This window comes from Tetrao urogallus (assembly GCF_951394365.1).
Source record: "Tetrao urogallus genome assembly, chromosome: 19".
In the NCBI taxonomy this organism is placed as follows: domain Eukaryota; kingdom Metazoa; phylum Chordata; class Aves; order Galliformes; family Phasianidae; genus Tetrao; species Tetrao urogallus.
The window spans coordinates 7,988,061-8,014,650 of NC_136832.1; the positions used below are offsets into that span (position 1 = coordinate 7,988,061).

At 42.6% G+C, this 26,590-nt stretch overlaps 1 protein-coding gene across 1 annotated transcript; it reads left to right on the plus strand.

Moving 5' to 3' along the window:
* Positions 1-2,533: 2,533 nt before the first annotated feature.
* SEC16A (SEC16 homolog A, endoplasmic reticulum export factor) lies at positions 2,534-25,011 on the plus strand (the record flags this gene model as incomplete). Its single annotated transcript, XM_079544821.1, has 31 exons — positions 2,534-6,298; positions 6,776-6,921; positions 8,972-9,057; positions 9,851-9,986; positions 10,498-10,696; positions 11,732-11,909; positions 12,569-12,711; positions 12,912-12,973; positions 13,184-13,322; positions 13,564-13,806; positions 14,085-14,182; positions 14,652-14,733; positions 14,923-15,040; positions 15,274-15,385; positions 15,656-15,761; positions 15,990-16,130; positions 16,240-16,353; positions 16,966-17,170; positions 17,892-18,140; positions 18,548-18,636; positions 19,580-19,627; positions 19,809-19,967; positions 20,561-20,638; positions 20,800-20,856; positions 21,150-21,261; positions 21,572-21,709; positions 22,283-22,383; positions 22,788-22,862; positions 23,556-23,615; positions 24,470-24,544; positions 24,943-25,011. The coding sequence occupies 31 exons, from the start codon at positions 2,534-2,536 to the stop codon at positions 25,009-25,011; spliced, it is 7,383 nt and encodes a 2,460-aa protein (XP_079400947.1).
* Positions 25,012-26,590: the final 1,579 nt, after the last annotated feature.

Sequence of the window (26,590 nt, forward strand, 5' to 3'; positions counted from 1 at the left end):
CGCCTGGGCCGGCACCCAGCAGAACTTCTTCAGACGGGGGGAGGTTCTGTGCTGTTGGTTGTTTGTCGCCTGTGTGAGGGGTCAGGTGTGTCTGCTTTGCTGGAGCAGAGCTGGTGCTGGCTCAGTCGGGTGGCTGCCTGAAGATGCAGGGATCTGCTGGCGATCTGGTGGTGGAATAATTAACGCTTTTATTTTTTATTACCACCAGTCAATCCCATTAAGCTTTGTGCTTCTGGTTCCCAAAGGGTTCTTCTCCCAGCGCAGCCGTGGTTCCTGCTTATGAGGCAGGCAGGAAGCAATGAGCGGTGTTAAGGCAGAACGTCCCCAGTCTGTTTCTGCTTGTATGCAGCTGTTTGCATTGGGAAGAACTGAAAAACCCATGGCCCAAAAACTGGTCATAAAGGTGCTCAGTAACCTGCTTTGTGGGCACGTTTGTGTTTTAGAGCAGCTTATCTAGCATTGGGAATGGGATTAAATTAATTCTCTCCAAGTTTATTTCTTAGTATCAATAGAACTTCACAGAGGACTTTGAAGTAGTGAGTGTAGGTATATTAGATGAATTTAACCATAGCCTTGTCCAGACAGTAGTTCTGGTCATTTTCTTTCTTTTTGGTAGTGTTTTCTTGGCATATCTGGAAACAGTTGTTGTTTCTGGTGATTAATGTTTATCAGTCTGGTCTACTATCCATTAATAAACCATCAGAAAATGCAGAATTACCAAACTAGATAAGGCAAAGAGTTGGATCTTTGGTTATGTAGTGACGTAGAATTTTCTTACAGGCATTTCTGTGGATTGGAGGCAGGGAGGATCGGTATCTCTGAGCTGATATCTTCTGTTTGAGCTAAACTGCCATGGGCACGCTGGTTTTATTTGGACTTAATTCTTCAGATATTGCATGCTTTTACTAGTGTGTGCAGTCTGTTAATATTAACTTTTCTTCTGCAAGGAATCTGGTGCCCTCGTGTTGAACCTCTGTAATGCAGTGATAGGAATCTTGTTATGGGGATTCTAAAGCAGGGCTGAGAAAGAAAACTCACACCGACTTTAATTAGCTAATTACTAGTACAGGTTGTTACAAGAGTGGGAAAAGCGTTAGGGTTTTGTGTGTGTGTGTACATCTGGTAGGACAGGAAGGAATGAAGCCCACATCAGAAACTTGGAGTTGGGTATCTGAGTTATAAAACAGTTTGCTTTTGTGCTTGATTACTTCACAAATAGTTTTTCTGTTAATAACAAGATCTGAGCTTAGGGTTTGAAGCAGTCAAACAGGTCTATGAAAAGTGTGGATAATGAGAAGCGATGGAGAGACCCTGCTCTGCTGATGGGTGTTCTTGGCCCTTTGGAAGAGAAGCCTAGATTATACACTGGAATGCTGGGTTCTTTGGTGATGAGTAGGAGAGGTGTTCCGCAGGGGAAGCTGTGCTGACTCTGATACAGTCTGTACAAATTGTGCTGTCTGTACGGCATGCTTTTTTTCGTAATAAGTTTTCATTATATATCTACGGAATGCATGTAGATAAGCAGCATTCACTCCACTGTCTTTTTGTTAAACCAGAATTATTATTATTTTGCATTTAAACTTTTCTACTGCTGTTAAAATTACACAAGTGTGACTTTTCGATACGAGTTCCTAACCAGCCATCCCTGGAGGTGCCAAGGCTGGGCTGGATGGGGCCCTGGGCTGCCTGATCTCTGGGGAGCAGCTAGCTTGTGGCAGGGGCTGGCTGAGCTTTAAGGTCCCTCCCCACCCAAACCATTCTGTGAAGTTCTTGCTGGCAGAGCCAGAGTGCCTCTGTACCTGTCCTGCAGTGTGACTGTCGCTCTGTGGCGCTGTGCCGAAGTCCTGCTGAGGTGAAAGTGAGAGCATCGATTAATCAGTAGGTGTGGGTGGGAGTGGATTGCGTTTAATGTTTTTAAATGCAGTTCTGCTATTGTGCAGCAGCGTTCATCTATGTGAGAGAATATTTCTGATGAACGCAGTTTTCTTTCTCAACAGCTACTGCTGTCCTGAATGATATTTTATTTATTTAAACAAAAATGGGACACGTGTTCAAGTGAGGAACCTTCGATGAGCTCCTTCTTGAGTGCTTCTCATCTAACCTGTAAAGAGATCTGTTCAGTTGAGCAATAATGCAGCAGAGATTAGGAAGCATTGTTTCTAACAGTAACATTTTCTCAATGCATTTGAATTACGTTCAGCATACCATGGTGCTTGCAGATGCTGTTGCGTTCTGACTGTTGCTTCCTTTTGCCTTTTCAGTGTTTGGTGTTTCACTCAGCGTTAAGCTTCATTAAAACGGTGCTTGGATTTAGAATTACAATGCTGGGTGTGAATTTCTTATATGTTCTAGAGAGCAGAGACATCTTTTGTTTGTTTTGTTTCTAAGGTAGAAGTTGCTGAAGTGGGACATATATTGCAGGAAAGGAAAATGACTTGTCGTGTTTTTGTCCTAACAGAGTGCAAGAAGGAATTTGTCTCCAGCATCCACTACTTGTTTTTCATCTGGCATCTGACCCTGCTGGAAGGCCACCATGCAGCAGCCTCCGCAGACTGTTCCAGCAGGAGCAGCAGCTCCACCTCCTGCAGGCATTGCTCGGAACACGTACTGGAGAAGCACATCGCTCAGTAAACGAGCAAATGCAACAGCTGCCCCGGTGCAGCCTGTGACAGACCCTTTTGCCTTTGGCAGACAGACTCCGCAGGGTTTTACTGCCCCTTTAGATAATCCATCCAAGGGCAACGCACTGGTTATGCAAAGTTCTTCCCCAGCGGCGTTTCCGCAGCCAGCCGTTGTGCATGCTTCGCCAGCTCACGTAGGGGACAATCCTCATGGACTGCATCCGTCACTGCCAGCTTCTGTATCTCAACCAGGAGCAAACAGCAGTACGTTTTCTAATGTTCCACTTCCTGCTCCATCCCCAGGATACGTTACAAACAGCACTGCAGATGTGCATCCAAATGCGGATCTCGGACTCCATGGGTCTGCAGTACCGTCGCATTATAATGCAGGAACAGCACTTGAGAATTCTTTCATTGTGCATCCTGGAATGGTGTCTATGTCAAACAAGCCTGGAGGTAGGCAAGATGTTAGCAGAGATCCGAGTGACATTTCTTCTGGACCCCCTGCAACAGCTCTCTTCCCTCCAGCTCCTCAGCAGCCCGTGTCTCAGTGGAGACCTGTTCAAGGTAACCTGCAGTCTCCTGTTCGAAATTTTGTGCCCTATTCTGAACCACATTCTCAGACTGACATTCATAACGTTTCCCAGTCTTCTGTTAGCACTTCTCATCCTCCTCCGCAGACTAATTTACAGCGTGGTCCTGTGCATCAAGGAGTTCCACAGAATGCTGTGCAAGCGCCTTTAGCTGTTGGTTGTGAAAAAAATGGGAAAAATGGCTCTGCAAATAGTGGTCATCACATGAACAGCTTCCAGCCTGGAAATGTCTTTAGACAGAACACAGAAATGACAAATGCTTGGTTAAATCAATCTTACCAGGAGCAGTTTTACCCACAGCCACCGTTGCAAGACTCCAGCTCTGTCATTCCTACAGCTCAGGAAAATAACCTCCAAAAACAGCCTCCAGGTATGTCTGAAGCATCAAATAGACCTATTCCCACAGACCAAGACTCAGGAACCCTTTCCATGTTTTTCAAAGGGGATGAGGCAGAAAATGAAGAAATACTTTCATCTGAAAAAAATTACATGGTTGAGAAACCTGAGTTTGCTTGTCAACCACATTCATCGCCCTTGTATCACCAGCCAGGGCATCCTCAGCGGGCTCCAGCTAACGTTCTCTCTCAGGCTCAGATGGGTACAGGTTCAGCCAATGAGATGATACAAAAAGGAATGGATGTCCAGTATTTTCCTAAAATTCTAAGTCAGCAGGAGGCACAGGCTGCTAAGCAATCAATGTTTGTTAGTGATGGCAAAGCAAGTGTGGGTGATGCACCTGGGAATGGTGGGTCACAGTATGAAAACGTGGAGAACCTGGAGTGCATACAGAACCAAGAAGTGCTGCCAAGCGAGCCGCGTAACATGAATGCTTCGTCCCCTTCCTCTCATCCTGATCTGTACAGATATGGGTCCTTACCGGGTCAGGTGCTTCCGAAGAACGCTGTTGTGAGCCATGCTGAAGGAGGACCAAATCTGGAGGCACCTGATTCGTTAGCTCATCCTGTACGACCAGATAGTGTGTCTTCAAACTATAGCAACATCAGCCATAGGAGCGCTTCTAGCTCAGCAAGGCCTCAAGAGCAGATTGGTACATTTATTCAGCAAGAAAGCGGGAAGCCCGATGAGGAATCTTCTGCTTGCTTCTTTAAACAGATAGACTCTTCTCCTCTGGGAGATGATTCAAGTGAGATCAATCCAAACAAGAGCTACCACGGTAACCTGTCCCAGCCTCCAACTCCGAGTCCTCCTAAGCCCACAGGAGTATTTCAGACGAGTGCAAATAGTTCTTTTGAGCCCGTGAGGTCCCATGGAGTTGGTATAAAACCTGCAGAGATTGACCAAGCAAAAATGGTGGTTGAATTAAGGGAGAACCACCCGAACCAGAAGAACACCAAGAAGGGTACGGCTATGCCTGCTGCATCACCTGGCAATCTTGAACAGCCACCAGATAATCTGGAAACTATTTTCATGCCTCAGGTATACCCTCTGCCTCTTGCAGTCACTGGTGAAGCTGGAAATACGTTGCACTCTGGACCTGTTACGGAAAACATGCAGTCTTTGTCTGAGAGAAGGTCCTCCACAAGGGCTCAGGGAGCAATTAAGAAGTGTGATAGCCCAGCAACAACTCTGTGGGCTCACAATGAGTTACCTAATTTTGGGGGAAATGTTCTTCTAGCTCCTGCTGCTCCTGCAGTTTATGTACCTGCCAAACAAACTGTAGAAGTAATTCAGCCACCAGAAGAAGGCCTGTCTAATCAGCAGCCAACCAAACCAGGGAGTATTGCTGTGCAGCCTTCCCAAGATGGAAATATATCATCTGAAAATCTTGAGAATCCTCCCAAATTGGGAGAAGAAGAGGCGCTTCAGTCTCAGGCAAGTTCTGGTTATGCAAGTTTGTTGTCTTCTCCACCTACAGAGTCTTTGCAAAATCAGCCTATCCTAATTGCTCAGCCTAATCAAAGTTATAACTTGGCTCAGCCAATTAATTTTTCTATTTCTCTATCTAATCAGCTAAGCAGCAATGAGAACAGTCAGCCAATGAAGGATTCCAGGGCTGGGGACAAGCCTTCAGTTGGTCCCCAAACATCACATGCTGGTGGAATCATCTCTGGGGAAAATGCACTGTTGCCTGTGATGCAAGTTGGATCTCTGTTAGCTAATGCTCCTCCAAATAGTAATCTATTAAAACATAATTTATTACAAAGCCCTGTTAATTCCTCTGATATCGCTTCTAATCAGCCTGCAAACTTGCTCGTGAAAGCACCATCTAATTTAGCTCCTGAAGGGCAAAAGAATGTTAATTTTGAAGGTTTTGCTCCTGAATTTGCTAGCAAGTCAGGGGCTTATTCATCCATCTCTCCTGGGATGAATCTTCCCAGTGGAAACACAAGTGCATTGCTTCCACCTGTTAATTCTGTAGTACAGACCAAAAATTCTGTAAATCGTTCAAATAGCAAAGAAGAAGCTGCTGGAGTGCTTGATTTTCCAGTGTCACGGACGTTGGAGAAAAGCAGTGCAAGTAATTCCGTGCAAGTGCATAATCAGTTGCTTTCTGGTGGTCCTGTGCATCCTCAACAGCCAGCTGGCAGTGCTGGTCAAGCTGGTCCCGAGGTGCGTGACAAACAACATTTCTATCAACAGGTGACAAAAGATGTACAGCATCAGGCTGTGCCAGACAGAGCTGTACAGGGAGCATTGCCATCCCAACCACAAATGCAGGCAGCTCAGATGCCGGCGTCTTCTGGGCAGTCCTCAGCTTCTTCAAACTACCAGGCTGCAGCAGGGCCGAGAGGCACGCAGACGTCCCAGCAGTGTGAGAACCAGGAGCCCAGGAACCAAGAGGCAAGTTCAGCACAGCTGCCCAGCCCCGATAAGCAGCCGGGCTCTGGACAGCCCTCAGCTGCTGTGGCTCCCACAGCTCCTGCCACCACCGGTCAGCCAGCGCTGCCAAGTGCACAGCAAGACCTGCAGCGTCCTCCCCTGCCTCAGACTCCTCAGGATGCCTTCGGTCCACCTCAGAACCCTTATTACTACTACAGGCATCCTTACGATGCTTACCAGCCTCCGTATCCACCACCTTACCCTCCTCCAGATCCCAGAGCAGCAGCTCATCTGTATTACCTGGTAATTTTTCATTTTCTCCTTTCTTCCCCCCTTGATATCAGTCATTTTTATCTTTGAATTACAAGTTTTAATAGTTATATAGGTGTAAACATTCCGTATGGCATTCGTGTCAAGATTTAACTACAGGCAAAATGTAATTGCAGTAATAACTTAAACTATGAAGGTACTTACAAGTTAAAGCAATTGCTAATATTAATTGTAGTTGGCAGAGATGTTCAGATATTGCTCTCATCTGCTGCCTCAGTTATTGGCAGTTTTGCAGCATCACAGTGGTAGAAGTAATGTTTCTTTCTTAAGTTTTGGATATGAATGGACTTGGATATACCTTGCCATGAGGAATACCAAAATCTATCCTGTAGACTACTGGTCTGCATCTCTTTGTCTTGTCACGGCTGGGGTGTTTGTGGCAATTTGCTTATGAAGGTTTATTCTTGAAGCTGGGAGGCCTCTTACCTTACCTGTCAATGTCTCTTCTAGGAGGATAGCTATGGACAGTATGACCCACGGTACAGGTACTACGACAGCAGCAGCACTGCTTATATGGAGCCTGGCAGTTACCGGTATTCTGAGCCTGAACGTCCTAGCTCCAGAGCTAGTCACTGCTCTGATAGGCCCTCTTCTAGGTATGCAATCCCTAAACTGAATGAAGGTCTGGTATGTTCTAAAGCACTGAGTGTAATTGTGCCTCAGAGTTTTACAGCGTAAGTTGCGGCGAGGAAGTTCAAAAACTCCTTCTGCGTTGCCGTAGGGAAGTAGGGTATCAAATGCCACGTCTGAAAAGGCACTGATAGGATTCCAGCTGTCTTTTCTGTTGCTGAGGCTCACTGCTCCTTTCATCCAGCTCTCTAGCTGGTTGTTAGCTTTCCTGCCAGGCAGAAAGTCACTGCAGCAGACTTAGTGCTGAAGTTAGCTCTGTGCACTTGTGCTGTGAAAGAGCAGCGTGTGTAGCTCATGGGTTTGTTAATCAGTGCCAGTTTTTTTTCTTGCTGGCACTTAGAGTGGTTCTCTGGTTCTGTTCATAAATGGCACTTTGGCAAACTTGTGTGGGCTTTGCTTGATAGGCAGAGCAGCACGTGTGGCTCAGTGAGACAGGGATGAATCCAGTGGAAATGTACCTGGTGTTGTGTCAAGTGAATTTGTGTGATTGTTTCAGCTTTGTGAACAAGCTTTTAGTGGAGGTCAGGCATGAAAAAAATGGGAGCTGTAATCTGGTTAGTTGTATGAAATAAGAAATTTCAGAGAGAAGCAGTGTTTAAATGCTGCTTGCAATTACTACATAAAAAGCAGAAATGAAATCCCTAGTATTTCTCAGAAAGCAGCAAATCACCTGCCAGGGATTGCTGGGTCTTGATCATTATTGCACAGGTGATTTGTGTGAATTTCCAATTCATGATGAAATATTACTGCTGTATTGTCTAGTGAGTAAGTTGCAGCTTTCCAAGAGACCCCCAGAGAACACATTCTGGAAATGATGTAGTATCAGTAGTATTTGTTGTTCTTGGTGGATCTCTCATGGGGCAGATCTCAAATTGAAAGCAAAATTCTACTTACTGTAAGATTGTAGAATGCTTTGGCTCTGAGGAATAGAAAATAAAAAGAGAAAAGGCAGAACCACGTGTGCTAACTTCTACTGTTGTCTGAAGTGAATCTCAGTGCATTGTGACCTCTCGCAATGAGATAACATCTAGTAGCACTGAGGTCAACTCCTGCTGATTTGTGCTCTTCTTGGGTATTATTTTTAAGAGGTTAAAATCTTCATGGGGGCTTTGGACAGATCAAATCCTGCTGTCTGTCAGTGTTGGTGTGATGTGATGTGGATGTAGGCTGTAGCATAGCACTGCAGGACAGCAGCACAAAGTGTCCATGTCACACAAGGGTTGTGTCTGAGAATTTCCTGCAGTGTATCAGTGATGCATTGATTTCCATAACAAATTGGTGAAGCAGATTCTTAAATTCAGTTTGGTGAGGTTAAGGGAGCAGCATCTTTCTGAGGGGGGGCTGAGAAGACGGGTTGGGTGGATAAACCTGATCTGATAAGATCAAAACTCCTCTGCAAAGATCTGTGCTGTGCTAGCAAGATTCCCACTGGTTTTTCTGGTGAGGACTTGTTTGGCCACTTGAGAGCTTGCACTGTGCTATGAATGGAGTGTAGGAGAAGAGTGTGAAAGTTCCTGTCGTTGCACACTGTTTTCAGATCCCTTTCCTTCCTGTGCAAAGATGTATCTATGTGTACATAGGAGTCTTTGTGAATGTGTACACATGTGAATGTTTAGATCCACACAAACATGTCTTCATGCACGTGCTTCTGTACATGAATGCGTGTGTGCATGTGTACAAACACACCTGTACACACTGCATTCTGTCTTTTCATCTGACATTGCTCTGCTGGCTTTGTTTCAAGAACTGTGGGGTAGTGTCTCAAAAATGGCATACGGTAAAAGCTTTTAATGGCCACACTTTTCATTTTCCATCAGAAGTGGTGTGACTTACTGATGGTAACTACAGCATTTGTACTTGCATATCAGTGATCTGTTTTGTGTTTTTAGTCAGGTTCTTGTGGTTTTTGTCTTCGTTTGCTCAACCAGCAGTTCTGTAGTTCTTTGTATCTTCTGATGACTTCAGAAGGATTTGAGGAGGAGTAATGACATCTGATGCCTGTGCTCTTTCTTTCAGACAAGGATATCCTGAAGATTATTATGCAAAATCTGGTTGGGCTGATTATTATCCAGGCTATTACCCGAGCACTTATGATTATGGAGGTAAGGTGTCAACATGAGCTCTATTTTTCCATAGAGAGAAATTTGTGGAGAAAATGAATTTCAAGATTGGAGAATTATTGTTGGTTTTGTTTCTTGTCATCACAAAAAGAAGCTGATATCCTTTCCACAATCAGAATAGCTACACTTGTTAGAAGTTGATCTTTGGGCCTGCTTTAGTACTTTAACACCATGCTATCTTTCCTGTACTTCTTTTATTCAGCAGAAGCATTAATAGAAAACAAAGATTTTTCTTCCATCTCAGACTTATCTTTGCCTTGTCATTAAGAAGGCATTCTGTGCTAAGTGTAAAACTGTTTTACTTCAGTGCTTTGCAGACCTGCCATTTGCTGGCACACATCTTTGGTGTTTAACCTGCAGGCAGCGTTCTAGAAAAAACTTAGGTGAAGTGTGAACAGAAATTGAAGTTGGTTTTGTCCATGGTTACCTGGACGCTCACAGGGCCCTTGTGGTGTTGGTGTTCTGAAGGCAATCGCTTATATGGTGCCAGTGAGGATTATAAGCAACATCTGTCCATATGCTGAGGCTCACTGAAGGCTGGTAGCAAATATTCTGTTCCTATTTGCTGTGATGTTATCATGCCGTGGTTAAGTTTGAAAGTTGTTAAAAAAGATCTGTCTGGTGGTAAGCACTGTCCTCTCAAGAATACCTAGCTAACTGTAATAACCAAATCTTTCTGTTTCTGTCCAAATCAGCATGTAATTAAGGAGAAGGGAAAGAGAAGCTGTAGGTAGTGACTTCCAGTATCTAAACCATTTCTTTTCATCTTCCAAAGATCCGAGTCGTTGGGAACGTTACTCATCAGCCTATGACCCCAGATACAGAGATCCTAGAAGTTATGACCAGAGGTATTTGTATGATGGTGAACACAACCCTTACCAGAAGAGAGAAGCATACCCATACAGCAACAGGTCTGTCCATTCAATCTGTGCTCTTTCCAGAGCTAGGGCAGAGAAGGGCCTAGGTGCTAATTATTTGGAGAGCTACCATTTATGTATGAATAAAGGCTCACAGTGTAATGTTATGCATCTCACAGTTATTCTTGTTAGTTTTGCTTTAACATAAATAAATTAGGAACAACTGTCAATATCAGCCTCAAGGATTTAAGGCAAATATGGTTTGTGTTTTTTTTTTTTTCCCAGATAAGCATTCTTTGTTTGCCTAAAACAGCCTTGGAACATGACATTGGTCTTGATTTTGAGTATTCTAGATGAAGTTCTTTAAGCAGTCTCAGTTTGCTTACTGTAATAAATACCTGAATCTAGGAAGTAGTCTAAAAGTCCTTCTGAAGTTAGGTACGGTTTCCTTCTTGAGAGGTGTACAGCAGAGTCACTTTCCTCTGGGTATGGTTGGGTATGTTTATTTTTGTTGTTCTTAGACACGTTGTTGTTCTTAGACGTTATTTTGGTTGCTGTTCTTTAGACATGACCGATATGAGGATCGTTGGAGATACGATCCTCGTTTTACTGGAAGCTTTGATGATGAAACTGAGCCTCCCAGAGATCCTTATGGTGACGAGTTCGACAGGCGCAGCGTTCACAGTGAGCATTCAGGTCACAGCCTGAGGAGCTCCCACAGCGTGCACAGTCACCGGAGCAGCTTCAGCTCTCGTTCCCAACAGGTGAGTTTCAAAGGGTCACGTCAATACTTGGCTCTTTCAGCTTTGCTGGGTCTTTCTCTTAGGAGTGGGTAAGAAGTTAGAGAGAAGTAAATCTTTATTATTTTTTTTTTTTAATCTTGGAAGGATTGCGCTCTGGAAGTTAAGGCTGTGCTGTGATACAGTCGTGAACTTGGTGTTTAGCACAGGTGTCAGGAGATCTTTAACCAAAAGTGTACTCAGCTGTGCAAGTTGCCATGCATGCGTTGCTTTGTGAGAACTTTGCCCTCACTGTGCTTGGCTGTAGTTGATAATGCCTGCCTTTGTGTTATGTCACATTTCTCATAGCAAGCATGGGATCTGTTAAAAGTCTAACCCAGCATTTGTATCGTACTATCTTGGCTTTAAAATCAAAACCAAATCTAGCTGATCTACCTATGCTATAAATACAAATACCTGAAAAAGAGAAGGAATACTCAGGACGTTGTAGTAGAGTCTTTACTAGCAGATCATGTGTTGCATCGTGTTTCCTGTAAGTGTTAGGTTGTTCTCCTGTCTGAATTCCAATGGTTTCAATAGTAGTGGAAGTGGTGTTGGTGGTCATCTAGGCATTAATCTTCAGGCACTGAGTGCCATTTAGATACCCATCACATTTAATCAGGTGAGATTTTCTGTCAAAGATTCACGTTGATTCTGATCCGTAGTTGTTGATCCAGCAACAGCTGAGCCTGGAAGCAAAGCCACAATGGTACTGCTGACACAAACACCTCGATGTTCTGTGGGGAGTGAACTGAACATACTTGAACGTGAACAGATAGTGGTAAAAACACTGAGGCAGGGAGAACACTAGCAGATGCTGTCTTCTATAGCCTATTGCACCAGGTGACTTGCAGGGTAGTGTTACCAAATGAAGTGATGTGGTAAAACTGTTCTAAGAGCCTTCTGAAGAACTGAAGTGGGTGGTGGGTGGGAGGGATGCTTGCTGTCTGGACCCACGCTTGCAGGATTGCTTGCTTTGTGTAACTTTGCTGCTAACAGCCACTAATATCATCTATTTAGAGCCAGCTGTATAGAAGTAACCACGATTTAACGGCTAATGTGTATGAAACTGCTGCACAGGCAGTGCCACTGCACACAGATTACCCGTATGGTGGATATGCTCCTAACTTTGATGGACAACAGCCTTTTACAGATTATGGCTACCCGACTGAAACTGGATGGTCAGCTGTAGATCAAGGTATTGGCACCATTGGGGAGGGAGGGAGGGGACTACGAGGCTGCCTGCTGGTGGTGGTTTGTGCTTTTGTTTGTGGTTGTAGTGTATGATACCATTTTCCTACATCTGTTGAGTCAGTCAGCAGGAAAGTACTGCAGCCTGCTGTGTGTGTACGTGAGCAGAACTGGTCTGTTCTTAGCATAACTAGTTTTCATGGGAGGGCAGTAGTTAGATGGCAGTGTTTAGATGGTGATTAAATCTTTCTTACATCTGTAAACATTGTTTAGATACGTTTTTGAACTTCACTGCTTGTGCTTTCAAGAGGTGATTAAGATTTAAGTTAAACTTCAGATTTATCCACAATTTTATTATTATTTTTTTTTAATCATTTCTCTGGAAGAGGTTTTCCATAGTAGCCTCAGGTGCATCATTGGCTCTTTGAAGATGTCATGCATTTGTACAGAGATCTCACAGACACAACTGAGACAGATCCTGAGTTGAAACAATAAGTGAATCTTAGAGTTCTTTAATTCTTCAATTTTCGGAAGATCTTCAGAAATTGGATGGAGCCAATTCATTTATTTTAATGTTTAGTCAAGTTGAATTTGGTTTTGTTTTTTTACTTCAATTGCAGGTCAGATCATCAGCTTTTCTTATTTTATCTTTTCTCCCTCCTTCAGTGCCCTTAAGGCCCTTAACGCCTGAGAAATTTTCGGTGCCTCATCTGTGTGCCAGGTTTGGCCCTGGGGGCTTCTTAATAAAAGTGCTGCCAAACCTGCCTTCAGAAGGACAGCCAGCCCTGGTTGAAATACACAGCATGGAGGTAATGCTTTAAAGAAAAACATAGGCAGTGAAATATTGACCTTTCTTTTTGTCGGGGTGGTTGGGAAGGGAACTGTGATCTTCAGATTGTTTTTATTATATAGCAGTGCATGTTATCTTTCTGTATTTATCTGTTGTGTTTGATCTGTAGCTGTAAGTGGTAACTTTTAACAAGTCTCATGGTTTGTGTTTGTGTTTTAGACTATGATGCAACATTCTCCAGAGCAAGAAGAAATGAGAGCCTTTCCTGGTCCTCTTGCTAAGTATGTCCTAACAGACCTCAAAAAAACTTCCTCACTTTTTAGATTCCATTTCCTCATCTAATATTTTATTGTCCTACAATTATAAGTTGCAGGGTTTAAATTAACTCAAAATATTTCTTGTTTTTCACTTGTAAGAAACACTTAATTTGTTCCTGATACTAGTCACAATAGTGACATGAATGTTTTACTTGTTTCATTTTTTTTTTCCAGAGATGACACCCATAAAGTGGATGTTATCAATTTTGCACAAAATAAAGCTACACAATGTTTTAAAAACGAAAATTTAATTGACAAAGAATCTGCAAGTCTGCTTTGGGACTTCATTGTACTGCTGTGCAGGCAGAATGGGGTATGTCTTACTGCTCAAGTTCTTATCTAGCCTAAAATACTTCGTGCATGAAGGTGGTATTTATATAAAAGATGGTACTTATACATAGTCACCTATTCTGGAACAGCTGATAGATTGGGGGCAGGTAAAATGCTCATTTGTGCTCAGAGGTTCTGAATTGCTTGCTGAATTGATGAGCAAAACAAAGGCAGTGTTGAAATAACAGTTGTTCTTGTTTGTTTCCCCCTGCCACACACAATAGACTGTTGTGGGAACAGACCTGGCTGAACTTCTGCTCCGAGACCATAAAACAGTATGGCTTCCTGGGAAGTCCCCTAATGAAGCAAATTTAATTGATTTCACTAATGAGGCTTTGGAACAAGTAGAGGAGGAATCTGGTGAAGCCCAGCTCTCCTTTCTCACTGATAGTCTTATAACCACAATTGATAGTCTTGAGAAAGAAACAGAGAGGTTCAGAGAGCTGCTGCTTTATGGACGTAAGAAGGTGAGTGTCCATGCTGTTATTCCAAATGCTATGTGAATGTTTTATTTTTCAAAAATCTGAAAGCTCTCAGTGCATACTATTTTTGCAGCTTGCAGTGCATGCAATAATTCATGATGCTGCAGTGTACTGATGGGAAAATGTTCTGCAGTTCATAAAGTTAAATTCTGGTGTGAGCATGTGGCCCAAGGAAATGTCAGAATACTACAGTAAAATGATTGCTGATTATCTGAGCTAAATAGTAAGCTACCACCAGGAAACTAATCTGTGTATTAACTTAGGATGCTTTGGAGTCAGCCATGAAGCATGGCTTATGGGGTCACGCTCTGCTACTTGCCAGCAAGATGGACAACAGAACACATGCAAGAGTGATGACCAGGTACAGCTTTGCTTGTTGTTTGTTAGTATGGTATGGTTACCTGTGCTGACAACGAGAGATCTGGTGCTTCAGAAATCTTGATGTTAAAATCACGAGTTAGCCATTTAGCTTGTGCAAGATTTATGCTTTAGTTTTATTTGTGTATTCAGTTGATGCATGTAATCTGTTACTTTCACTTGTCTGAGGTCTGGAGGCTGTAAAATTAAATTTGAGAAGTTAATTGAAGGGATATTTTAACCCTATCATCCATGGGCATGGAATTGATATATGTCATATTGGCAGGTCCAAGCAATTAATAATGGTTTTCTCTTAGTTGTTGTCCTTTGGGCAATTGCTTATTCAGTGTAGGATTTTCAAACAGCACTTCCTTTTCTTACACTAAGCAAGATGCACAGTGACCGAATGTTCAGTGCAGTTTAACTCCTTACCCAGTGTTTATTTCTTGTTTTTCTGTATAATGTCTCTCTAGGTTTGCCAACAGTCTCCCAATTAATGACCCTCTGCAGACTGTTTACCAGCTCATGTCTGGAAGGATGCCAGCTGCATCCACGGTAAGGTTCCAGTGTGAGCTGCAATTGAGTCTGAAAGAGATACTGTTATTAATGTTATTAATCATTGCAGTGAACCTTCCATGTGCTTGCTCTAGGTCAGGTAAATTCTCTTAGTCCCTTTTAGGTTTGAACACTTAAACGTGCAGAGTTCCTGCCACTGATTTCTGTAATTAATTCTTCTAATTTTAGTGCTGTGGAGATGAGAAATGGGGAGACTGGAGGCCACATCTAGCAATGGTGTTATCCAACTTGACTAATAACGTGGACTTGGAATCCAGGACCATTGCTACCATGGGAGACACTCTTGGTAACTCTTTAAGAATTAAATGAGGATGACTGAAAAAAAAGCCTTTGGAAAAAAATTAATTACTCAGCTTTTTTTTTTTTTTTTCCTTTTAACAAACAATTGCTTTGTAAAATGTCAAGTGTGACAGTTCTGTATGGGCTTGTCTGTATTGTGAAGCTATTTGAATACAAAGGCAATTCAATGTGTGTCATCAAGACATAATATTTTGAGTTCTATTGCTTATTTTTCTGCAGCTTCTAAAGGCCTGCTGGATGCTGCTCACTTTTGTTACCTTATGGCCCAAGTTGGTTTTGGAGTTTACACGAGGAAGACAACAAAGCTTGTCCTAATTGGATCAAATCACAGGTTTGGATTTCCCTTCTTAAAACAAACTTCTCTGATGCCAAGCAGAAAGGTTTGTGCCTAAAGAGTTGCACTGTGCCCCTCATCATCATCACTTGCAACAGCTGGCTTTGAGAACTGCCTGATGCCCTGTTGCTGTTTGAGGAGCTGAAGTTACTTGCCCTGTGTCTGATGGAGCCATATTTCTGGCTGTATGTCTAATAGACAGATCTGTGTCATTGATAACATATTCTTCAAGTGAAGTAATGTTTTTCTTCTCCCATTCCGCAACAGCTTGCCATTTTTGAAGTTTGCCACCAATGAAGCTATTCAAAGAACGGAAGCCTATGAATATGCACAGTCACTGGGAACCCAGCCTGGCTGCTTGCCCAATTTCCAGGTGAAGACCTGTTCAATCCCTTGTTTTCTCAGACTTTTGTGATGTGTTAATCTCTCATACGTGCTTCATTCAACATACAAAATATTTGCTCTCTCTTGCAATGTGAAATATTCACAAATGAGAGTGCAAGATGGCTTTTCCCTGTCCCATCAATCAGTGTGCTTTTTTTCCCTGTGATGCTTCCAAGAATGTTCTGACCACTTGGTTTATTTTGCTTGCTTTCTGTAGGTTTTCAAATTCATCTATGCTTGCCGCCTAGCTGAAATGGGACTTGCTGCTCAGGCTTTCCACTATTGTGAAGTGATTTCCAGAACTGTCCTTAAAGATCCGCAGTACTATTCACCTGTACTTATTGGCCAGCTAATCCAGGTAACACAGGGAAGATCTGCACGTTAGTAGCTTTGTATTGTAGGTGATAAGCTGTGGGTGAAGTTACCTTTTGTTGGCTGGTTAGCTTTACGGCGCTTCCTTTTTCTAGATGTCATCGCAGCTGCGCCTGTTTGATCCCCAGATAAAAGAGAAACCTGACCAGGAATCCTTTGTTGAACCTTCATGGTTAGTAAGGCTTCGACACGTGGATGGACAGATCAAGGTACTTCAAGAACATGAAATATTCCCTTCTAAGGATTAATGTGAAACCAATTTTAAGTTACTTTGTTTGTGTTGACAGCTACAAAAACTTGATGTTTGTGTGTGATGACCTCGTGAAATACTATGTTGTAAAAGACAAGTATTATAACTGAAACCAAGAGGATTTAATATACTTTGGTGCCTTAAGATTTAGTACTGACTACCTTAAAAGGTAGTAATGTTACATAAAACAGACTTTTTTAGTACTGTAATGCAAGGACAATTGCAAAGTTCATTAGATTGGTTAAAAAAACAACAAAGCAAACATGAACAAAGGTGTTTATTGTGGATTAGTATAGCTAAATTTAAACCAAGTGGAAGACAGTTATGTCAAGAGACCCACTAGCAGTATGAAAATTGACCTAATTAACTGTGCTTCTGTTAGATACAAAAACCTAAGTGTTTTGGTTGAACTTGATTTACAAGTGGATGACAGCTATGTTTTTTTGACTAAACGGTTAAAAGCAACAGTTACACTGTTTTTACTCTTAAGATTTCCTTTGCTGTATGTTCCCTTGATTACGAACTCAACATCAGGTAGAATTAATAAGATCTTATTTTTGTGTGTGTGCAGGAAGGTGCAATAGCTTACAGCACAGACAGATCCACGCCACAGCAGTACCCGTGCAGCACACCAAGCTCTGAATTGGACCATCCCAGTCAATATGATGGAGCAGGAGTTGGCCACGACGTGGGCCCAGGTGCTGAAAATGCCTTGTTAGCATCTTTGTTGCCCAACATGGCTCAGCAGATGCAAAGCGTGCAGCTGATGCCTTCAGGTTAGTTCTTACATCCCTCTGCACGACAAAGAGCGAAATAGATATTTTGGGTTTCTAATATGAGGAACTGAGAAGGACAGTGGAAACAGTGGGACTTCAGTTCTGCATTGTGTGATCTTATTCACGGTTGAAAGGTTCTGTTTAGTTGTAATCCCTCTATTCAGCACTCGTGAGGCCGCACCTCGAGTACTGTGTCCAGTTTTTGGCCCCTCACTGCAAGAAAGATATTGAGGCCCTGGAACTTGTTCAAAGGAGGGCAACAAAGCTGGTGAGGGGTCTGGAACACAGGGCTGATGAGGAGAGGCTGAAGGAGCTGGGAATGTTCAGCCTGGAGAAGAGGAGGCTCAGGGGAGACCTCATTGCTCTCTATAACTTCCTGAAGGGAGGTTGTAGTGAGCTGGGGGTCGGCCTCTGCTCTCGTGTCATCAGTGATAGGAGCAGAGGGAATGGCTTCAAGCTACGGCAGGGGAGATTCAGGCTGGACATGAGGAAGTATTACTGTTCAGAAAGGGTGGTCAGGCACTGGAATGGATGCCAGGGAGGTGGTGGAGTCACCGAGCCTGGGGGTGTTCAAGGAAAGGCTGGATGTTGTGTTGAGGGACATGGTTTAGTGGGAGCTATTGGGAATAGGTGAACGGTTGGACTGGATGATCTCTTAGGTCTTTTCCAACCTTTGTGATTCTATGATTCTATGATAATCCTTGACTTTTTTGTGCCTTAGCTCCTCAGGCTATACTTGATGGGTCAGCTGCTGGGATTCCACCTAGTGACCAGGATGCTGTCCAAAGTGTCCCTTTCTATCCCGTGGCCTCTCAGCCTATTGGGCCAGGACCTGGCTTTGCACCTCCAGGGTTTTCAAATCAGTATGGAGCTGAGCCATCACCACTGTATTTAGGGTCAACGCTGCCACCAGGAGGGCCACCACAAGAAACTGAACCACAAGAAGAGGAGCAGATGAACCTGGAAACAGGTCTGGAATCTTTGTGAATACCTCCCTTTTTTTTTTCTAGGGGGAATGAAATATTGTAGGGTTTAATGCGGAGCATCTCAACGTTTATAAAATAGTAAGAGAGGTCTTGGGTAATTGAGTTAAAAAAGATAATGTAAAGTTACAGAAATATGTGTGGGAAGCTTTAGTATTCATCCTGCTTGTTGGACTTACCTTAAAAGGAAGGTTGGAATCAGCAAATTGCAATTGAGGCATGATGCAGAAAATTGCCTGTTTTATGGAACTGCTGAGTGCAGTGCAGCTGGCTGTTCTGTTTGTAAGGTCTGGAACTTGGAGCATCAGGTCTTCTGTCCTGGTCATCAGCTTCTAAGGATCTTGTTAAACTCTCCACCCCCTCCCCTAGCTAACAGTCTAATTTTGCTTTTAAGGAATGCAGAGAATTGCCTCAGAGTCTCCTTCACGAAACTCTTTCCCTGAACAGAGAGAGGAAGATTTCTACAACAGAATGGCTAGAATGGTATTTTTATTTTATACATTTCTAGCAAAAGTCAGCTGCATTACATGTCTTTGCTAACACAAGGTACTGGGGATTTGTCTTGCACTTCATCTAGATTTTGAAGCTTTTTCTCCTTTGCTCTTAGTTCTTGATTCTTTATTCACTGAAGGGAACGAATATGGTACTCTCAGCCATTTAACTGGATGAGAGTGCCATGCTGTTATCTGAAGAGTTTAGTGTTGGCTTTTTCTGGCCTGTCTTCCCCTGCTACCTCCAAAGCGATTCTTCAAGAACTTGAAGCGTACAAGTGAGACAACCAGTCACAGTTCTGTGAATGAGCTCCAAAAGCACTGTGGTGACCAGCATTTAATCATGACTGGAAATATGCCCAGTGTTTATCAAAATTCCAAACACCTTTTTTACACGAATAGTATTTTTACTGCTTACATGTTTCTGAAGCTGATATTTCCTTGGAAGCTATTTTAGTTTCTTGTTGGAATGAATTAATATAAGCATTTTTAATAGGGATGCATTAATCAACTGATAAAGGTTGTGGAGGATCCTTAGCTATACTTATAAAAGAAATTGGTGTGGTTTTCTTTCGTTTGTTTCTCTTTTAGAGAGTTACTGTATGTAGGGGTTGAAAGTGAGGAAGTTGGGGATGGAAGCACATCAATCACTGTCTGGTGCAGCAGTTCTGTATCTTGCCTCTTGTGGGCTGATTGTCTGCACAGCAGTGACGTGATCTAGCTTTTCAGTGCACTAGCTATATGGCAGTGTAATGACTTGGTCAGACTTCAGCTCTTTTTCTGTGCCTCCTGCATTGCAGAAGGCATAGAAATATCCAAATAACTGGCTTGAACGTATTGAATGCTGTGGGAATTTGTAATGAGAAGTGCATGTTGTACCAGCAGATACTGAGCTGCTTGCTTATTAAGCATGTCCTGGCTTTGTATCTAACCAGGCACCAGAACGAAGATCCAGATCTGCATCTCAGTCTTCAGCATATGTGGTATGCCACAATCAGGGTGTTTGTTCTGCTGATTTCATAACCTTATGTGTATATGCTTTTTACTGATGTATTTATAACCTATTACTAACTTTTCAAACAAAAAAATTTGTGTAGCAAGCTGGACTATTCTGTTCACTCCAGCAGGAACAACTTTGTGCTCTCCTGTATATTTATAATACAGGGCTATGGACAAAGATCCCGGACAACTTCAGAGTCCTCTGCTCATTCTGTGGGACGAGAGAGATCTAACTCTGCAGCAAAGCAGCCACCTCCTTCTCCACCTGTTCCTGTAGGGAAGGAGACTAAGAAAGAAGTGAAAAAAGAGCCAGCATCTAGAAAGGTACACTTGATAAGGAAGGTGGTAGGAGGAGATTCTTGGAATACGTGGTCAGTCTCAGGCCAGGGCACTGATTGCAGAGCACCTGAGTAAAATGCCTCATGGTGTTTTTTGTCTTGACTATTGCAACCTCTAGATGTTACCATGTGCCCATGTTGTAATTTGTGCTACTGCTGCCTACCTTTACAAGCACTTCTGCTTGCACTACTAGCTGCTTGCTTTCATTGGGAATGAATTCAAAGCAACTTCCCTTTATTTATAAACAAACAAAACCCGTTTCTTTCATCCAGCCCTTAGCACCACAATGGATTCACTTCTGTGTTCTCAGTATTTGTTTGTTTTTTCCATCTTATACCCATCCTTTTTTCCTGTTTTCTCAGATTGCTATTTAGGAGCATTAGTTGTCATCTGTGGCCGATCACCTCTGAATTCCTTTTTCCCTATAGCTAGTTTAGCTGAGGACATCTTTCCTTTATTATTTTTTTCAAGTTAGAGTTGAAGTCCCTAACAGAAAATGAGTTACCAGATGAAATTGTCTTTTAAATTCCCTGTAAAGACAGTGCTGGGAGAACTGAATAGGTGTGCTTGTATTTTAGACTGGTGCAAACTGGTTTCGCTGGCTGATGGGAAAAGGAAAGAATGAAGCTCACCTTCCAGACGACAAGAACAAATCAGTAAGGCCTTTAAACCACAAAGCTTTTGTGAATTGTAGGCTGTTCAAAATGGCTTCCTGGGTGTCAGGAAGAAAAAAGTGAAGAAGCGTGCATGAAACTTAAAATTATGTTTATTTCAGCTTAGTTTGAAGGCCTAATCTTTGACTGTGATTTCCTTGCAGATTGTTTGGGATGAAAAGAAGCAACGTTGGGTTAATTTGGATGAGCCAGAAGAAGAGGTAAAAACCTGAACTGTTTGCTTCTCCAAGCTGACAGCTGGCTTACAGTTTTCTTTCACCTATTATTGGGTTTTATGAGCAGCATTTTACTGAATTTGGGTTAAAATGTGCCACATCTTGAAGCTCATAAACAGGTTACGTGTTTGTATAGTCTACCTACTTAGAAAACCATTTGTATCCTCAGATGCTTGTATGGATCCAGAAATGACAGCTGAGCTTAGGAGGGGGTTTATAGTAAACTTAGTTATGATGTGGTTAAGGGTTTTTTTTTTTTTTCCTTGTTCTCCCTGCAGAGTAAGCCTCCACCACCACCTCCAACAGGATTTCCTAAAGTTCCTCAGGCTGCTCCATCTGGGCCTGGAGGCCCACCCAGTGCCCCTGTCAACATGTTCTCTAGAAGAGCAGGTAACTGGCACTTTTATGGTTGAAGTATGGAAGACTTCAGACTTTGTATTGTATAAAATATGAAGATAAGACTCTTGCTCCCAAACACCTCCAGAAAAGACAGCTGGCAACTCAGTGATGTTGTGCAGCTCTTGTGCCTAGCTTCTGCCTTGTGATTGCTGTCACAGTAGCCCTGTGGCTTGGAGATTGTTTGTATCCCTGCAGTATTATTTGCTGATTCTGAAAGACAGTTTAACCAGCAGGCAGTTGAAAACAGGCACAGGGATGAATTGCACAAGGCTTATTTCTGTTATTTCTGAATTTCTCTTAGCAGGAAGCAGAGCCCGTTACGTTGATGTTCTGAATCCAGGTGGAACCAAGGCAGGCGGTGCTGTTCCTGCACCATCAGACCTATTTGCACCTCTGGCACCAATGCCAATTCCTGCCAATGTATTTGTTCCAAACGCAGGTATGTCGTGAGTGGATAATTTGCCAATGTGTCTTAAGTAGCCTCTGAACATTTGATAGAGAAATTGGAAGTGGAGTTGAGCACTTTTAAAGGAAGGTTGATCTGGGATTGCTGTGAAACAAATTAGCAGGGCCTGTCTCTGTACCCTGCCATCAGAGGTGGTCTTTTATTTGCTTTGAGTTTACCAAAAGGCATCAAAACAAAGTAGGATTTTCTGTGCCTTTTTAAGCTTTTTTTAGAGCCATCATAATAGGAAAATGTGAATAGTATAGTGTTCCTGTTCTGCTAAACATAGTGCTCTCATTATTTATGATCTTTTTTCTAATTTCCTACATACTCTGCTGCACCAGGGCTGTTTCTATGAGTTGCGTGCATCTCCTGCTTGTAGGCTTGTAACAAAACTGAGGCATCTAAAAAATACTAATGCTACACTCTTTAAATTACCTCTTTTTTTTTCTGGTAGGAGATTGGTGTTGTAGGAATTCAGTTCTGCTTATGACGCTGCTGCTTCTCTTTCTATGAAGTCAAGCACCCTGAGCTGGTGTGTTTGGCTAAATCTCATTCACTTTATAGTTCCAGGGGACCCTCAGCCAGTGGAAGGCAGTGGTGCAGCAGAGCAAACACCAGCTGCAAACCAAATCAACCCAGACCCATCTGCAGCTGTTGATCAAGAGGTGAGTTAGGTTGAATTGCATGTGCAGGATATTCTAACTTTGTGTAAATAATTCATGGTTCCAATAGAAGCTTCCTAGCTGCAGAATAAATAAAGCATGTTGTTGTTATATGCAAACATTTGCTACATTTAGTTAAGGAATTGGATGAGGGAAGTGAAAGTGGAGGTAGGGAGTGCATGAAGACCTGCATCTCCTAACTTGGCAGAGCTGCAAGGTTGGTGTGTGCAGTGTGTCAGGACATGGACCAGGAATGCAGGAAGTAGCCATGTACTGCAGGTTCCTTCTGACTCAATGGATTGCAATGCTGCTTTGCTTGGATGGGATTGTTACAGTAAAAGTGTGAAATAGGATTGTGATCAGTTAGAGGAATGAAGATTAACAAATAGTGCATTGTTTTTCTTTAGTATTTAAACCCTGCAGTGGTTCCACCTGGATCTGGGCTTCCTGTTTCCAACCCTGATGGCTTCCAACCAGGCGAGGTAAGACTTGATCAATGTAATTAGCTACTGACCTGTGCATTTCAACAGTAGTGGTCTTACAGGGCTGTCTAAAGCAGCAGTTGAATGGAATAGTAGATAATCTCACGTAGATTCCATTTACCTATAGAAGGTTGGACCTGAAATCTTGGTCTCTTCCAACCCGGGCTGTTCTATGATTATGTGGTTGATTCAGTGGCTGGTGACCAGCCAAGCTGAAACCATACGGCTGCTTCCAAAATGGTACAACAGACTCTTAGGTGCACAGGAGAAGTTCAGCCTCTGTGTTTCTGTAGTGTGATCTGTTCTATAAGTAAACTTCTGAGTACCTTTTCAGAGTGAAATAGCAGTAGCACTTGAGGATGTCTGCTTGCCTTCGTGCATGCCTATAATTTCACTAATATTAAATGTGAGAGACAGATGAGAATAGATAGCTGTGTGCCAGGCAGAGTACCCTTACCTTTATTCCTACTAAATGTTTCCTATAACCGTGTAATTTTGTGCTTTAAGAAGTCCATTTGATTTAAACTAACTTCTGGCTTTACATTTTTAATTTTTTTAACGTGAAGTTGGTTTAACCTTTGGCAGAGTGAGACTTTTTATAATTGAGTAAAACAACTGAAAGCTTGGGGCAGTGACATGCATGACTTTTTTATTTGTGTTTTTTTGTATTTGTGTGTTCTTGCTGTTTTGTAGCTTTCGCGCTCTAGTTCAATGAGTTCATTATCACGTGAAGTAAGCCAGCATTTTAATCAGGTACATGTGGCTGGCTATTCTCATTTATGTCAACATATTTACTTTTCCCCTCTTTATTTTGCATTTGCTCATGTACTAATGCTGCTTCTAGCCATTTTTCCCTCTCGTTTCACTGAAATAACAGTCAGTGTCAAAGCGACTAACGATGCGGTGTTCCTTTTAACACTCTTGTGTTAATGAGAATGCACGTAACCTGGGCATGCTTCTTGTTCACCTTCCTAAGAGAATCACTTAATAATGTTCACCAGCTCTTTCCTGGGATACCAACGTAGTCAATCAGTTAATAACAGCAAAACACCACCTCCCTAAATGACCCATGCGAGCAAATCCTTCTCATTCTGTGACTGAGTGTCTCAGGTTGGTAGTGATACCATTCCCTTTTCGTCTACAAAAGCCCCTGTAGGAATTAAATGAATGCTTCCTCTCTGCTGTAAGTTTCAGTCCTGTGGGCTCGCTGTAAAAGGAATGACACAAAGTCTTTCTGATACTTCTTAGTAAAGCAAAACTTGGCGTAAAGCGTTTGTTCTGGGGCAAGTCTTAGGTCTACTAACAAAGCAGGAGGTACTAACTCAGTGAAGTTGCACTGGTGCCTTGTTCTGGTTTGCATGCTGTGGATTCTCAGAGCTGTTTACAGTGGATGCATGTGACATTGTTTTGCCTATTCCTACATCAAGCAAACAACATTAAAGATACACGAGCTGTACCAGCACTTGTTGCAGTTGTTACAATATGCTGCTCCGTTCGTATTGTTGGCATTATTACTGTGAATATTTGCTCTGTGTGACTAAGCAAACCAAGTATGAGAGGCAGTGAAGCTCTGCAGTTTTCTAATTTCAGTCTCATCTCCTCTCTAGCCTGCCCCTGCGCCACCTTCGGGGGAGCCATCAGCAGGAGCAGTACAGTTCTACAATCCTTCTCAATTTGCACAAGTGAGTAAAGGCCTTCTTGCTACTTCAGAATGTTGAACAAAACCATAGGCTTGTTAGTCCTTCGAGTTCTAACAAATAAATGCTGCTTGAGCAAATCAACTGTGCTGGGCAAATCAACTTCTTGCTTAGTAAAGGTAGACGCGGACTGAGGTCACTTAAAACGACTTGGTGTGGCCTTAAATATCAGTACAAATTCCATCATCTTTTGGATAGCTTTTTTTTTTTTTTTTTTTTACTGTTTAATCTGGGCTGCTGCATGTAGGATGTGGACACAGACCAGTCTAGCTCCCTTAAAATAACAATTCTGGGATCAAAGCTTTACTGACAGCATCTGCATTTTGTCTCCAGTACGGCGTATTTTACACAATATTGGTTTTATTCACATCATGTTTTTTCAGTCTCCTGCAGTCACTGGAAGTTCAAGGCCAGGAAGAATTGGGCAGAGGAAGTATCCGACATTGAAGTAGTTTGGTTGGCTTTGTTTGGAGTTCTCATTCACCTCCTGGATATATGAAGAACTGCTCAATCCTACGGCACGTATCAGAGCAGCTGCAGGTGACATGACAGTAATTGAATGATGGATGATTTTTTTTTCCATGGGTCTCCCAGCTTGCACCTCATCTACATAAATCATTACCAAACGTGGAATATATGTAACTCTTCCTTTTAAAGAACTGGCTAGAAATAGCTTCGCTGTGATAAAGAATAGACACGAGAGAGGGAATAGTTGTCTGTTACAAAAACTATTCGTAAATTGCACAGGCAATTTATTCTTTAAAATTACTTTAAACCTTCTAGTGGGACTTTTGGAGATGCAGTTTCAGGGATTCTTTTAATTTCTGAAGGATGCTCCCCTCCCCGTGGGGGAGAACACGTCCACATTGTAACATGGCACTGTGGCCTTAAGAGGACCATGCAATTGTAATGCTTAGAAAACAGGACTTGGTTTATCAGTGTGTGAAATTCAAGTTGCTCATTGGGGAAATGCCTCATGCTAGTTTGTTTTCTGAGGGGGGGGAGGGGGCCACAGCTCATCCAAATAAATTGACCTATATCAAATGAAAACTGTGACTGTAATCTAATACTAATTTGATTTGGATCTTATCTAGTATGTATGTAGTTTGTGGTTTAGACTACTTGTAAAGCAAACTGTATAGTCTGAAAGAAGCTCTCTGTATAATAGCTGATGCTGTACTATTTGATGGTGTTACTGAAGTGCAATACGGTTACTTGCTTTCTCTCAAACTTCTGGCACTGCATCATTGAGGTGGTAACAGCTGGGAAGCTCGCTTTCTCTTCCTCTTCAATGCCAGAATCAGCGTAGTACTGTTCTTGAATTTCCATTACTAAAATAACCAAGGTCTTAAGTAGCTTACAGCTGAGTTTCAGATGTACTAAATGTAGGTGGGTTAGACCTCTGCCGCTGGACTTCACAATCCTTAGGTCTAATGTAGGAAACCTCAACCTATGATATGCAACTTTCGTATCGACTGAAGAATCTGAATCATCTGCAAAGAGAGAAATAAACCTTTAAATATTTATTAAATCCTTAGGCCATATTTTATTTAGAATTTGCCACCAAACTGTTTGGTTTTTGTTTTGTTTTGTTTTTTTTTCTACTTGAATCTCTGCCCAGGAGTAGAAGCGATGTGAATGTGGAATTGCCTGTGTTGGTCCCTGGTTGTTTTCCTGTTCGTGAGATCTCGATAGCCTTACATCCGTTCCAAAGGGGCTATGCAAAACGCTGGTGGGGGGAGCTGCAAACCTTTGCGTGGTGGGCCGGGCGCAGCGTGGTGACTTTTCTATGGCTGAAGCCTCTGGGCTCCCTCTAGCTTTCTCCTTGCAGTAGAGACTGCCAGACCTCTTAATTCAAGAAGGCTTCCTTTGAGCTGGGAGCGGCTATCTTTCCTAAGTGTAAGATTTGACACTGTAAATTCTGAAATAAAATATTTTGCGCTCTGGAGCACTTTCACATTTCGCTCCTCCCTGTGGTTCTTGCTTCAGTCCTCCAGCCGCGAGGGGGCGCTGCAGCGCCGTGCAGCGGGC